This window comes from Typopeltis vanoorti, chromosome 17 (genome assembly GCF_054136105.1).
Source record: "Typopeltis vanoorti isolate ZY-2024b chromosome 17, IOZ_Tvanoo_1.0, whole genome shotgun sequence".
Taxonomy (NCBI): domain Eukaryota; kingdom Metazoa; phylum Arthropoda; class Arachnida; order Uropygi; family Thelyphonidae; genus Typopeltis; species Typopeltis vanoorti.
Window position 1 is genome coordinate 17643818 of NC_143565.1, and position 16063 is coordinate 17659880.

At 33.0% G+C, this 16063-nt stretch overlaps 1 protein-coding gene across 25 annotated transcripts in view; it reads right to left on the reverse strand.

Moving 5' to 3' along the window:
- Nucleotides 1–372: 372 nt before the first annotated feature.
- The window catches only part of LOC150097195 (myosin heavy chain, muscle-like), a 136852-nt gene continuing 121161 nt past the window's right edge, over nucleotides 373–16063 (reverse strand). For 22 of the 25 annotated variants that reach the window (XM_090407177.1, XM_090407175.1, XM_090407185.1 and 19 more), the window contains 3 exons: nucleotides 15460–15660; nucleotides 12616–12771; nucleotides 373–1155 (listed from right to left, as the gene is read on the reverse strand). In XM_090407177.1, coding sequence (XP_090263303.1) covers nucleotides 1048–1155; nucleotides 12616–12771; nucleotides 15460–15660 — 465 coding nt within the window. In that variant the 3' untranslated portion in view covers nucleotides 373–1047. Of the gene's footprint in view, nucleotides 1156–11252; nucleotides 11326–12615; nucleotides 12772–15459; nucleotides 15661–16063 lie in introns of all 25 variants that reach the window. The other 3 variants (XM_090407183.1, XM_090407181.1, XM_090407182.1) reach the window with 1 other exon arrangement.

Below are 16063 nucleotides of genomic sequence, written 5' to 3' on the forward strand. Positions count from 1 at the left end.
ACTGGTATATACAGTAAATGCACATATAGTTTATTACTTTTCTATTCTATTCTATTATTTATTTTGGTTTCTTTAAATGGTCATTATATATATATGCATCCGATAAAACTAACGTAAGTGAATATTAAGCTTGAATTATGTATAGATTTTCAGAGAGAGAGAGAGAGAGAGAGAGAGAGAGAGAGAGAGAGAGAGAGAGAGAGAGAGAGAGAGAGAGAGAGAGAGATCTTTCGACACCTGATAAGCGATGTTTTAGCTTTAAATACTGTTCTATTAATATATTTTGATTAAAATAAACCGCTGAAACAAATAAGCCATGCATTTACGTGAAATTGATTTCTTGTTTTGTAATATAAAATGAAACAACAAGCATTTTCACAGCCCAGTACCCTTTATTTGATAATTAAAAACTTGATCCAAATGAAAAACAACAAAATATTACACAGCCATGGGTTAGTACACGCTGCCAACACAGTAGAACAGCAACTAGAATACTGTATTCCCACACCACTAATCTGTGCTAGATGCAGTACAAAATCACCCAGAAGCCACGTTTGTTCCCTGAAGAGACTACGCAAGCTTTGGAATGGGAAGGAAACCTAAGACTGTAGCAGTAAGCTTTAATAAATACAGCTAGAGCACAGATTATATTAGAGACAGAAATGAAACAAGTCACATCGTTTATACAGAGTAATTCACAGGATTTTTTATTTTCCTTTCGAAAATATCAAGTGAAATACATTCTCACTTCTTTACTCTGTAAGAAATGAATAAAAGCTGTCATATTGGGGCTGCTCCTCCCGTCGTCAACCTTGTGTGTCTCTTATGGATTCGATAATCGTTATGCAAAGATGAGCTTTTGGATTCTTTTGCTTTATAATACATAAAAGATGATTTTTTTTTTTTTTGGTAGATTGAGAGGATAACACTTTACATATATTCTACTCTATCGGTAACACCCATAACCAAGCGAACTAGTAGCACAGGCGAACACAAGGAACGGTGAAACGTGTGGATTGGATGAATAATTGGTAATGCCTGGCTGGTTTAAAAGTCGGTATCGTCCAGCAATTCATGTGAGGCTATTTTGCGCATTGAGTAAGGCATTCCATGGTAGCTTGAATAGGCATCGGGTATCTTGGTATGCAGGGAAGGCTAGAAAAAATAATAAAATAAAAAAATAAAATAAAATAAATTATCCACTGAATTATTATTAATCGACTATGTCAGTTCTTATTAATTCATTTAAAATCTCACCTCTAAAACTTTAAATTTCATTCTATGTTTATTGAAATACATCTGAGAAACCTGAAATCGAATTTCAAGTTTCTCGCAGTTTTAAGCATATTACACTGTACTGTTTTTTTCTTCGGTAACTCGCGTGGTCAATTGTTACCTAAATCCAAATGGTAACAGTATCTATAGGTGTAGTCATGAATTTTATTTTGTAGATGGTTTGAACCACGAACTTGCAGAATGTTGATCTTACAGTAGGTATCGTACAGTCACGAGGACGATGCGTTACTTGCATTTCGGTTATGGAAAGATCTAGATTCAAATGTCATCTCTGACTCAAGGAATCTTTATAAGGGTTATTCAACTGAAAGTGTCTTCCAGATGGATGGTTTTTCTTTCCCAAAATATTGGTGTTTTTTGATTCTTTAAAACATAAAAATCGGCCAGAGAACATAATAATTGGCCTCATGTCCTTAATTGCTTCTACCAGTTGACACTGCTAATACTATATCGTACTTGAATGCTGGACTATGCTTCTAGTATTGCTCGTTTAGAAGTCGAAACAGTTTCCAGTTATCTGTATAACATGGAAACGAGCTGTCTCGCACTACAACTACACTAGTGCATTTTACTTATCACAATATTGTTTTAGCAGGTGTGCCAGGCTCAAAAAATCGAATCAAGACGAGTGAAATGAAATTCGATTTTTAAATATTTCAGTACTTGGTTAAGATACAATTTATATCACTCTCAAGAGATTTACTGTCGTCACATTTCTAATACCTTCAGATTCGTTCTGATACACTTGCAGGTTTTTATTTATTTTTTTTTAAAATATGGGTTATAACTTTCCATAAACAGTAACCTGCTTTTCATAATCTAGAACCATAGTCTTTATATTTCCAGCAAAATATTTAAAATACCGTATATTCCGGCGTACAAGTCGACCTGGCGTATAAGTCGATATTGGAAATTTTTGAGTTTATTTGAGTTTTTATAGTATACTCGTCGCATAAGTCGACTCGAAAAATTTCTTTAAAAATAGAAATTATCACAGTTTTTAAGTAAAATGTTTATACAGGCGTCAACCACTAGGATCATAACTGCCTTTTTAGTCCTTCCATTCTTTGTTTTAGCAAAAGATATAAAATACCTAGTTGACAAAAGAAATTTTATTTAATATTGACCAGTTCACCAATAGTGAACTAAAGTGCAATGGCTTCTTTTAAAAGAATGAAATATGACGCGAGTTTTAAGTACAAAGTGATTAAATTTGCAAAAGAAAATATTAATTGTGTTGCTGCACGTCAGTTCGGAGTAAACGAAAAACTAGTTCGCGATTGGAGAAAAAATGAAACTTTAATAATGAAAAATGCCAAAAAATAAGTGCGCATTAACGGAAAGGAATTTGTAAGTGGCCTGGTCTGGAAAATAATGTTGCGGATTGGGTTCGAGAAAATCGCTAAAATGGACTCATAACGAGAAATAATATTCGTTTATTAGCTTTGGGACACGTTCAAATCTCATTTAACGGAGAGCACAAAATCTTTATTAAGAGAGAATAATACCAATATGGCAGTGATTCCAAGTGGGTTAACTCCACTAGTGCTACCGTTGGATGTTTGTATAAACAAGCCATTTAAAGACAGTTTACAAAAACAGTGGAATGCGTGGATGCAAGAAGGAGAGAAAAGTTACACAAAAAGGAGGACAAATGCGACATGCATCTTTGGTAACTATGTATGAATGGGTAGCGAAAGCATGGGATGAAATAAAATCAGATACAGTAATAAAATATTTTAAAAAAATGTGCTATATCTACAAATTAGATGGCTCGGAAGATGATTTTTGTTTACAATGATGACGAAATTGATGCTAAATCTGATGGAGAAAACGAATGCAATTAATATGACGATATACCGGAAGAAATTACAGAACCAGAGTACAATGAACTTTTCATACATTCAGACAGTGAAAATTAAATTTTAATTATGTAGTTACCTACCTATTTTCTTTTGTAAATAAATAATTATATAACATGTAAATAATTTTTTATGTAAATAAATTTGATATAAGTTATTTACCCATTTTGTATATTGCTAATAAATTTAACAGAGTATGATACATACTAGTTTTTTCTTGGAAACAATCAATTTTTGACCCAGCGTATAAGTTGACCTAAAAAATTTAGTATTTTTTTTTTTTTCAATGCTGAAAAGCCGACTTATACGCCGGAATATACGGTACTTCATCTCCAGCGGTATATTGTTCTTATCACGATAAACGAATTCAGAAAAGTAACTGTTCAGATTGACTAGTAGTATATTCTGAGATAAATAAAGCAACTGCCAACTGATTCGAATGAAATGCAAAATCAGCACTTTAATGTATTATGCTTGCAACTTAGGCATATCCAGAGATTCATTTAGAAGTTCACATAAATATATTAACTACAAATCATTGCCCATCAGATGAGGACATAGTTACCTTCTAAATATTTCTTTTTAGTATTCATTATCTTATCCAGTGCAATTTTTTTTTACATTTGATTTGTTTCTCTCGTGAAAATACGACCAAAGTGAGATCTTAGTTTTCAGAGTAAGTAGCATAGAGCTAAGATCTAATGAGGATAATGCACCTATGTGTGATTCTAGACCTGTCTCTCTTTTCGAGGCTTGAGAAAAATCTATAGGCTGAAAAGTTTGTTTGAAAATCCTGCTTTAGAGATCAAACATTACATTTTTCAGTTTAGCTGTTTCTGGCTTTCCAATAAGCAGTGCAGTGGTTTTCGCACTCCCACCAGAGCATTGAAAATCATCTAAATCATCTTTTGTTGAAGCAGTGTATATAAATATTACATATTCAGCAGAGAGAGAGAGAGAGAAATTAAACATATGGTATAATCAAAACCTTGAAAAATACAGCTTTAAACATACTAAAAAGAACTTTAAATCCTATTTAATCAATTCCTCCGAAATGGCCATTCAAAAATGTACTAAAGAGACTTTTATTTTCTGACGAACCATTTTCCTTGATAATGAATTACAAAAGCATGGTACCTTAAGCATGGTAATTCATACAAAAGCATGGTACTTTTGTATGAATTACAAAAGCATGGTTGATGTACTGCCAACTGTACGTTGGCAGTACATCAACAAAACAGCCAAATATTAAAGGCAGTCAACATCAGAACAGCCCTCAAACCAGCAACACCTTACGAAGCTTTCTATGCTGCCCTAAAGACGAAGTTTTATTTTATAAACATCCGGATATATACAAGATTCCTGTTCTTGTGGAAAGATGTATGTAGGTCAGAGGGAGAAGTTTTGAAATCCGCAACAAAGAACATATAGGCGATGTTGAAAACAAAAAGGGAAGGGAAAAAGAAAGCGTAGCGCATATCCTCAAAGAACAGCATACAGTAAATTGGTATGCATCCTCCATGCTCTGTTTAGAAGAGAATTACTTCGACTGGTTGTTCAAGGAGTCTTCCGAGGTCATTCTCTCAAAAGACACACTAAATAAAAACCAAGGAAGATCCTTCAAGACATTTGTAAGTCATTAATTAATATGTGTAACATTAAAGACGTCTCCTATGTCAGCAATGACATACAGAGTTTACACAACAATGTAGAGACTGTACATAACATGCCTAATGATTATGATGATCATCATCATTTATTTATATTTTTACAATTATAAATAGGGAACCAATCAAAACAAATAAATAGTCTGTGTATACTAAGATATTTGATAAGATATAAGATACTTGGAGGTTGTTATGACGTGAAGGAAAACCAAGCTTCTCTGTCATATGCTAATTGACGGATCTCCGATACAGAGAGTTGGGGGGAAATGGGGGGGGGAGAATATTGCTGATCTATTTCCAATATGGAGTTCGGGGTCTGCCTCTTTTTCTTTTTCCATCTGTATGGGCGTAGAGGACCAGAGCATCAAAGGGTACAGAGGGTGGATGTCTAAGTTGGTGGCCGAGCCATTTTATTTAATTTCTTTGAACAGTCCTGACTCATCATTTATTTATATTTTTACAATTATAAATAGGGAACCAATCAAAACAAATAAATAGTCTGTGTATACTAAGATATTTGATAAGATATAAGATACTTGGAGGTTGTTATGACGTGAAGGAAAACCAAGCTTCTCTGTCATATGCTAATTGACGGATCTCCGATACAGAGAGTTGGGGGGAAATGGGGGGGGAGAATATTGCTGATGTATTTCCAATATGGAGTTCGGGGTCTGCCTCTTTTTCTTTTTCCATCTGTATGGGCGTAGAGGACCAGAGCATCAAAGGGTACAGAGGGTGGATGTCTAAGTTGGTGGCCGAGCCATTTTATTTAATTTCTTTGAACAGTCCTGACTAAAGGATCTTGGTAGGTTTCATCTAGTATAGTAGAGTTGGAAATGTGGTTTTCCCAGGAGTAATCCAGGATATTTCTTAGACAAGTAGTTCCAAAGCTGTTTAAAATATTGGTCGTTGCTTTTGTTGAGATGTTCCAGGTCTGGGAGCCGTACAGAAAGATAGACTGGCTGGTGCACTTGTAAAGACGAATCTTCGTCTTCTTTGAGATGAGGCTCGACTAATGATACTCGTGATTAAACTATCAGTCCAGTCTTTTCAATTTAAGATATTAGTGGCTGTTGGAAAACGTTTATTTTTTTGACGATTTTTTATTCATGTTAAGCAATCTTCTGAAGATGCTGTTTGCCATATAGACAGCGAAACATGTCGAGGAAATGCATCTACTATAAATAAAAAAGTATACGAGTTAAGACCTGATTTTTTAATTATTAGATCAAACATAAAATTTATCAGCCTAATAAAAGATGATTTAAATATGTGATGTTTGTTGCTGCGAAATGTTCGCAATTTTTGTCACTCAAAAATTGCGAGCATTTTGACTTGGATGTTTTGCTCATCACTAGTTCAGAGTGCGAAGTTAGATGATCTCAAAGTTATTTTAATTCTTGCTCGAATGCAAAAGTGTGATGCTCTGAATATTGATCTCTGAATTACGATATTTGTTAATTGTATACGCAACTAGTTTTTGCCTGTTTTACGGGATGAAAACTCGAATTTCATCCCGAATGGAGGAAATCACCCTGCCACCACTATTGTTTTTAATAAAAAATACGGCACAAAACGATATTTGTCAAATTGCTTAGCTTTTCTTCCCCCCCTCCGTTACTTTTTTCTATAAATCTCTTTACACAATTTTCTGTAAAATTAGTAGAAATTCTTCTTCCACCTCTCACAATTTTTCATCTACTCATTCTCGACGGTAGCTGCTACCTTCTAAATTTCAATTTTCAGATAAAATTAGAGGTTTAGGGCACAGTTTTTCTTACTAAGTTGAAATTTAATTGCATTATCTGAAAATTTGGCTTACTTGAACAGTAATAGTTCTCAATTATATCGGATAAATCATTGGTATACTACCGAAAATATTTCATGCAAGAGATAGAGTAGTTGTGAACAAATATGCTGACATCAACAATCTCTACTGCTATCAAAAATACAGAAATTTCAAATGTTTTTCAATATACTGTTATGAAAATTTTTATTAGGTTGCTAAAGACATGCAGAAGTTAACACATTTAATCAGCAGCAATGTAAAAGTTGGCAAACATTATTAACTATAGTAACATTGCTTGAAGACAAAGTTCAAAGGACCTGAAATCATAGAATTTAACGATTATTTATTTATTTATAGGGAGAGAATCCGTGCGAGCATTTATTTTCTCTGTGTAGGAAATTTCTTTTTAAGATATAAGCTGTTTCGGTTTTCTATATTGGGATCTTATTACTTCTTTATGTTTCTGTCATACGCTTATTCATGTTTGTTTAAGTATATGCATAAAAGGTCATTCCAAGTGAAATCATCAGTGGCTGAAGCCGCATAATTTTTCATTTTGATGACAGTTCTTGTGATGCAGAGAATTTTCTCAATTTCAGAATGTTTTTAAATTAATCACAGCTAATTTCCAGATTGTTCAATTTATTATTCTTACTACAATTTTAATGCTCATGGTGTGCGTGCGTGCGTGTGCGCGCGCACACACCATGAATACTTTTTGATTTCGTATTTTCATTTTCAGACAAACTATTATTTTCAAGAAGGCAGCCACTTGCTTTACGTGTTCCGAGTGCTCTTCCCCCCCCCCCCCCCCCCCCCCAATTTTATATTCTATCCTGTAGTCCCTAAGCTGAATTCATAAGTGTGATGTTTTTTTTTTTTTTTTGTATGTTTTATGCATACTTATAGTACAATATGTACGTCCCGAATCACCTTGACAAGCGCTTCTTCTTTGAAATTGCCTCAAATTTTGCAGAAGATTAAAACCGGCTGACTTTTAAATTTCCTAAAAAACGTTATGTGGAGAAACAAATAAAACTTTGAAAATTTTATCACACATACTCTTGATAGGTGGCTATAAATTAAAAATAGTTCCATTATTTTCATTCCTTCGATCTTAGACAACTTTTTGAAAATGAAGAAAAACAATTTTTTGCTTCATCTTTATGCGTTTAGTACATCCATTTATCAAGACATAATTTTAGGTTCTCCTGACTAGTGTGAAGTAAGCAACTTGAGAGCTTTTAATTGTCACCAGCATTAATGTAAAAGTATAATAAAATATTAGAAAGTACTTTTTTATTTTTATCAGTATCTTAGCTATGCAATTTCATAACCGGACACTTGATGTTATGTTAGCGTTATGACGTTATTATTAGTGCATAAATGTTTATTTTTCCTTTTGAATGTATTCATTAATTTATTTTTTACTCTTCCATTTTCTGTTTTCATATGGTAACATCACCATTCATCATCCTAAAGAATATTTCCTTGATAAGGTGAATGTACACTGTATACCAAATTACCAAATATGCAACAGAAAATCGCCGTTTTCTTTATTTTCAAAATACTCAAGAGTTTTTCTTGTAAAAATTTCAAATTTTTATTTGCCCCCCCGTAACTTTTTTTTTAGGCTAATTTTTTATAAAAGAAATACTTTAATTTAGGTGTGGGACATTATGTGTAAATGAAACAAACGAAAATTCGAACTTGTGTATTCACCCTAGGGCCTGCAGAATGCAATGCATAATGGGTAAAATAACGCTTGAACACTTTAGTGGCCTCTATCATGAAAAATGTTTGTCTGAAAATGAAAATAAGAAATAAAAAAATCACGCCTTGGGCATTTCAGTGGTAGTAAAAATATCAGAGATATTGCTGTGACCCTCCGAAAATGAGAACATCCAGTGGATTCGCCAAATCAAAATAACCGCCATAATTAATAAGATGCCTGGAAAAATCTGAAAAAAAAACACAAAAAAGACATTTTCTTCCATAGAAATGATAAGGTAACTAAACAACTTACTGTCATCAAAATACAAAATTATTCAGCTTCAATTTAACTTTTAATTCGACGATTTCGCATGAATGACCCATGAACAAAGTTTATCAATAGTTAGAAATGGCAATTTATCCTACGCTGAATAAGTTAAAATTCTCTTTGATACACAAATTTAGACAGAAAACTAATATTAGTTATTTAGAGTTATATTCGAAGTAAAAGGTATTCATTTTAAATAATCTTTTTTTAAATCTAATTATTTCAGATTTTAAAATAATGAAATAAGTTTTTAAAATTATTTGATCTCTTTAAACAACTCTTTTTCTGAATTATATGAATTATAGATAAATAGTATTGCTAATTTTCCTTAGATTATATATATATATATATATGTATATGTATATGTAGAAAGTATTTTTACCTTGGGTATAAATATGTTAAAGATACCAAGCAATTTTAAACCTGGTTTTACTCCATTTCCCAAGTAAGCAAACAGACTAAAAGTCAAGTTTGCGCCTGCAATTGATGCAAGTCTAACTGATCCCACAGGTAGTGCAGGACCAGGGCAACTCGTGGCAAAGGTGGAACAAGCTCCGATCACTAATCTTAATATTTACCCTTAATGCCAAAACACATCTCCAAGAAGGGGATGTACGATGTTTTGTATTAAAGGCAAGGGGCCACTACCCAGACCGGTTTCGACCTTTATTGAGGTCTCGTCAGTGGGAGCTAGGCTTAGAAATACCAAGATTTAGTAATACCGAGCTTGTAAGTATTTCGCCTGGTCCTGCACTACCTGTGGGATCAGTTAGACTTGCATCAATTGCAGGCGCAAACTTGACTTTTAGTCTGTTTGCTTACTTGGGAAATGGAGTAAAACCAGGTTTAAAATTGCTTGGTATCTTTAACATATTTATACCCAAGGTAAAAATACTTTCTACATTTATATCTCCTCCAGAGATTTTTATTTAATAAGGTTAAAACACCTTATGGTAACTTGTTTTGGCGAAATACTTACAAGCTCGGTATTACTAAATCTTGGTATTTCTAAGCCTAGCTCCCACTGACGAGACCTCAATAAAGGTCGAAACCGGTCTGGGTAGTGGCCCCTTGCCTTTAATTTAATACAAAACATCGTACATCCCCTTCTTGGAGATGTGTTTTGGCATTAAGGGTAAATATTAAGATTAGTGATCGGAGCTTGTTCCACCTTTGCCACGAGTTGCCCTGGTCCTGCACTACCTGTGGGATCAGTTAGACTTGCATCAATTGCAGGCGCAAACTTGACTTTTAGTCTGTTTGCTTACTTGGGAAATGGAGTAAAACCAGGTTTAAAATTGCTTGGTATCTTTAACATATATATATATATATATATATATATATATATATATATATATCTTTTAATGTGGATATATATATTTTTAAGAAATGTTTAAATATTATGATTTTACGAATATAAGCAAATAGGTGAAATATTATACCTAAAATTATGAGCGCCAACTTGATTTCCATAATATTGCAAAATAAATATCTTTAAAACTTGGAATTGGTTTCTATTGTGATTAGAATTAGTCATAAACGTTATTTTTGTCATCAAATCGGAGCCTATCTCACTTAGTATTCACTGAATGTGCAGAAAAAATCTTTTAACTTACCATTACCTGCATTATTTCATGACCTTCCTCTGCATCTACAATAATAAAGATTCTCCGAAATTCCCAATAAGCTTGATTAAATAATTAATTCAGTGATACAGCGATAAATTATGACATTGTAAATTCCTTCACTCTAATAATGGGTTGACAACATATTGTCCATTGTCTCCAACTTCATATTCATAGAAACTCGTCACATACTGCAAGAGTTGTCCTTAAACATGGTAGGTGTTTCACATCTCTTCGATTTTTTTATTACTCTGTGAATGTTGGCAATGAAGTAAACAATATAATACTTGGGCTCTCAAAATCAGTGATTTTGGATTCATTTGATTTGATAGTTAAGTTAGCCAGGATGATCGACCACGAATTGAGATTTTTGACACATGACGAGATATTTTATTATACGCGGAATGTTCATCTTCTTATCTTCTGTGTAGGAATTGTAATGGTCATTCTCCAAAAATTAGTAAAACTGCAGTTAGTGTATTAAATATATTAAATAACTCGCTAAGCTCCTTGGAATAGCGTTATAAATTACCATGCTATTTTGAAATGACACACTTCTAAAACTATTAGAGTATTTTTTCCCTTTTAATTAGTTAATTTTTCTACTTTATAATGGCCGAGGTTAGCTTTTTCAGCTGAACTGCAAACTCTGCGATTTAATTAGGCGGTACAGGTAGTTCATTATGTAGAGCTCATTTAAAAGTTTAAAAAATTCCATCACCAAAATATCTGTTAATGTTTGTTAAGATAATGATATTATTATTAAAATATTTAACGCTTCGGTTGCATAAATATGATTATTTTTCACATTTTGAGCTGTTTTTAACATATCGTGGAATCAGAAACTATGCTAATCACGGATTTAAATTTAAATGAGCTTTTCGAATGAACTCCTTGTATTTGTTAGTGTCGTAAAATCAGCCTCGTGCTCTATATCCATGTTGCTGAGGACGGAAATGATGTCAATCTCACCTAGAGGAAGGCTACAATGGAAAGTTTATTCTTCGTCTCCTACTTTGGCTTTAGCTCGAGGCTTCATAACTGGCTGTAGAGAAAGAGAGAGAGTGAAGACAAGATTGAAAGTATACAGAATGAAAGATCGGAGAGTTGAATAATCATTTAAATTAAGAAACCGTCTCAGTCTGTGATTTTAGTAAAACATGATTCAAATATTTTGAAATTAACAGGATTTTACTGGAAACAAGTGACTTATTGCGACTCGGCGTATTTCTCTCTAATTATAAATGCACATCATTATGATAATTAAAATTGATAAATTTCGGTCAGTTGGCTTTGCGATTTGATTATTATAGTTTGTAAAGATAAGGTTTCTCTTAGCCTGAATCTTCTAGCTTAACGGTTTATTAGGATCTTACAAATATTGTACAGTTTGATGCTATATGATATGATATAATAATAGTCTGTTCGTCCCATCACAAAGATAATCAAACCGAGCTGGAACGCCTTTGGTAATTCTTAAACTTACTATGAAGATATGGTATAAATTATAAATTTGGACAGAGTTCATGAGTTTATGCTTTTGTCGTGCTGTAGAAGGATTTCATTGGCGGTAGGCTATAAATTATGTCGTGCAGAAAGAATAAAGACACATCTATATTACAGTTTTTTTTTTCCTAATAGTTTTTTGTATATCAAAGATTCTACAATAAATAAGAACGAAAATCATCGGCTCGCAATTAGTCGTCACTTGTTTAATTATATGTTCAGTTAATTTCTAAATATAAGAAACTGGTAATAAAATTTTGAGAGATTTCGAAATCGAACGCTTTTGGTTAATGATCTTAATAACATAAAGAAGGCACTCATTTTATTTTATTATATTCAAACTAGAAAGATAAACAGTTTATTGTCAATAAACACTTTATATTTTAACCCATCATTATTCAGTAATACAGCGCAGAAAATATCAGTGGGCTGATGTATGTTAAGGATATTTATTATTTTTAGAGGTCCATTTAGGAACAACGTACATTGGTTCTAAATCCAAGGTGAAGTTATTTTGTCCTGGAAATAGCTAGCTTGAGTCACGGTGCCATTTTCTTAGCAAATAAAAAAAAATAGTGACCTAGGCATGCTACTCCTAAAACAAACAAACAATATATATATATCAATATCAATTAGAGTGTGGTATCATGCAGGATTTTTTTTTCTTTTCTTTTAGCGAATAAATATATTGACAAGCAACTATTTTTTCTTACTAAAACAAAGATCAGTTGCCTATTCTCTTCTCGCTTTGAATTTTTAAACATTAATTTTTAAACTTTATTCACTTAATAAAGCATCATATGTAGTATTACACAAAGTAGAAACTTACCCCTGGACTCATACCCCTTCCAGCGGACGCTGAGCTGCGGTTCTTCGCTCTCAGTTTCGCAAGTGCATTCTCTGCAATGTCGGAACGTTCTTCGGCGTCTTCGAGTTCCTGTTGTACTTTCCTGAACTTAGCCAAGTTGAGAGCTGCGATTTCCTCCTAAAATAAGAAAATTATACCTGTTAATATTAGATGTTCGAAAATGTATACATCTTTATTATTTTCTTTGATTTTATCATTGACACTCTGTGCTTGGATTGGATGGACTTATAACAGTGTTCTGATGATTTATTATACCAGACTTATGCTCCAGTATTATTTTATATCAAAAGGCACTTCAGATATTTTAGGTAGATATTTTATATTTTTCTCATAATAAAATGCTTTTGTTCAAAGCATTTTACAGTTTTTTGTTTTTGGTAAGAATTTTATATTTTAGACATTACGGTAATTATTTTTCCACCCCAGTCAAAGCACTGTTAGAAAAAAGAGAGTAAGGATTTTTTCGCTTTTTCCTCGTATTATCCACGCTTCTTGTTAGCCTAAAGGACCTTTGAATAGAAGCCATGGACGTTTTGGTGAAATTCATGTGGCCGTGCTTGTTCTTTCCAAGTGTTTGCATAGCGATCAAATTACCGTTTGGTAAGTAGTTCGCCTACTATTTTCTTCACATTTGTACACCAATGACAAATTATTTAGGACTGTGCAGTGCTTTTTTTGGGGGGGGGGGGTATGTAATCGTACAACGTGCCGCACCTTTATTAACAGTGACGTGTGACATACGATTGCAATATACTGTATTTAGAAATTTGTAATATTCAGTAAATTTTTCAAGCTTACCTAGTCTGCAAATACGCTTAGTTATGTAATGACTTCCCATTAATCATAAAATTAACTTCCCATTTTAATAACATGTTATTAAAATTATTACATATTCTTGTAATTTTCAATTTTTCCCGATAGAAAGAATGAGTATCTGTACCTATTGTTTTACAAAAAAAAATACATTAATTACTTTCTTTCATTAACCTTATATCCTATCCACAGTTTTGCTAATGGCAGTATACTCTGTTTATCTTCTTCATTTGGCAAACATAGCTAAATGATCCAGGTCTCAAGATCTTCCATGACTGATGCCATAAACGATTTCCTTGCAATTCTCCAGTGAGGGAAAAGATAATTTAGTGAACGTCATTTTAACCAAAACGCAGTCTGTCTTATTTGTCATAAGAAAGATCTCACTTCACTTTTCCTGACGTTCACATCTTCAGTCAAGATTAGATGCCTCAAGTATTAAGATTAAATTTCTCTTCTCAGTTTGACTTTTCATCTCTAGCCTTTCTGGTGCAAGCACATCATATCTATATCCTCCCAAAACATTACTAAACACCTGCACAATTCTTACTTTTGACACTGCATAAATTCTAAATTTGCCAAACTTAGAATACTGTTCTGATATTTGGGATGGTGGATGCATCAAAACCTTCTCTAAAATGGTTGATGCTTTCCAGACAATCCGCTTAATAGATGATCTCTTTCACACACACACACACACACACACACACACACACACACACACACACACACACACACACACACACACACACACACACACACACACACACACACACACACACACACACACGCACTGATATTTGGGATGGTGGATGCATCAAAAACTTCTCTAAAATGATTGATGCTTTCCAGACAATCCGCTTAATAGATGATCTCTTTCACACACACACACACACACACACACACACACACACACACACACACACACACACACACACACACACACACACACACACACACACACACACACACACACACACACACACACACACTACTCCTATCACTTCCTCATAGAAATTTTGTTTTTACTTTCTATAGTTATTTTCATTGGCGGTGCCCCACTGAACTGGCTACCATCATCATTCCTTCTCTTTCCTCTAATGAAGCAAGAAAATACGATCACCTGTTTGTCAACAATCATACACAGTTAACTTCCCGAATGAACTTCTCTTCCACTTCTTTCATTTCATTTACCTCTCTTTTTGGAACAGACATCCTCATACTATTTCCACAAGAACTACGACTTCCAGCTGTTCAAGAAATATTCCTCAGATCGTCGTTCACAATTTTCTCATTCCTAATCTCTTAGATATCCAGGTGACTAGGGATGCACACAGTAATCGAAATATGATGTGATATAATGCTGCATCATCTTCCTATTCCTATTTGTGAGTGTTCGTTACCTTATGATTACAGTTTTCTGAGTCATAACGTTCACAAATTTTGTAATGTATCTATTACAAAATTAAATTAAAATAATTAAATAATTATTTAATTTATCGAATAATTAAAATTAAAGCAAAGTAATTCTAATTACCAGTTACACAATCAAAATTCTTGGTGGAGTAGTAGTGAAAAAGTTTATGTTGTAATTAGTATACCAAAAATTCATGTGGATTTCAAAAAAGTAGACTGAAAAATTCATGTAGATTTAACATGAATTATTACATGTAAATTAATAATGAAAATAAGAGAAATATGAAGCACACGGGAGACATATTCACATCGATAAAACAATATGGCTAAACATACGTATTTTCAGTTTAACCTTCTTTGCTTTACGATCTACTACGTTGGTTTCATGCCTAATAATAGCTCTCAAGTGACTAGAGAAGTTAGGATACATGCAAAAACAATATTCCTTTTTTTTTTTTTTTTCAGAATAATAATAGATAGTTTTGTTTGTTTCTGATTATGTCCTAAATTACTATTTTTTTAAGTTATATAATATAATATTAACTATTGACTTTGATGAGCTGTTTTGTTACTTACAGCCTCCTCAACTTGTCTCTTGTAGGTTTTAATTTTCTGCTGTAGTTTATCTACCAAGTCTTGCATACGTTCATGATTTTTACGATCTTCTTCAGCTTGGAACTGAATTTCTTTGATCTTCCTTTCGGACTTCCTGTAATTCTTGGCAGCATCTGCATGACGACGTTGTTCATTTTCTAATTCATTTTCTAACTCTCGGACCTTAAAACAAAAAAAGAAATATTTTCAATAAGACTAAGAAATTTCTTATTTTGGCAAATATATAAATATTAAGTTCTTATCCATAAAATAATTATTTTAGCTGCAGTTAAGCCGTGAAATATTTGCTGTATATTTCTGTGGTAAATGTTTCAGACATGCTATACATCGTTTATAAATATATATATATTGTGTATTTATATTCTGTATTGTGTCAGCAACGCTCATAATACCACGAACAAGTTTAGATCTCTAGCATGTCTAGGGTGCATAATCATTTAAACATTTAAGCCTTATTTTGGAACATTTTAGTGATTTTGTCTGCATAATGCTCATAAGCATAGGAAATATAGAAGGGAAATAAAGGAGGTAGACCACAAAATTAATCCTTGCGCCAAATCAAACG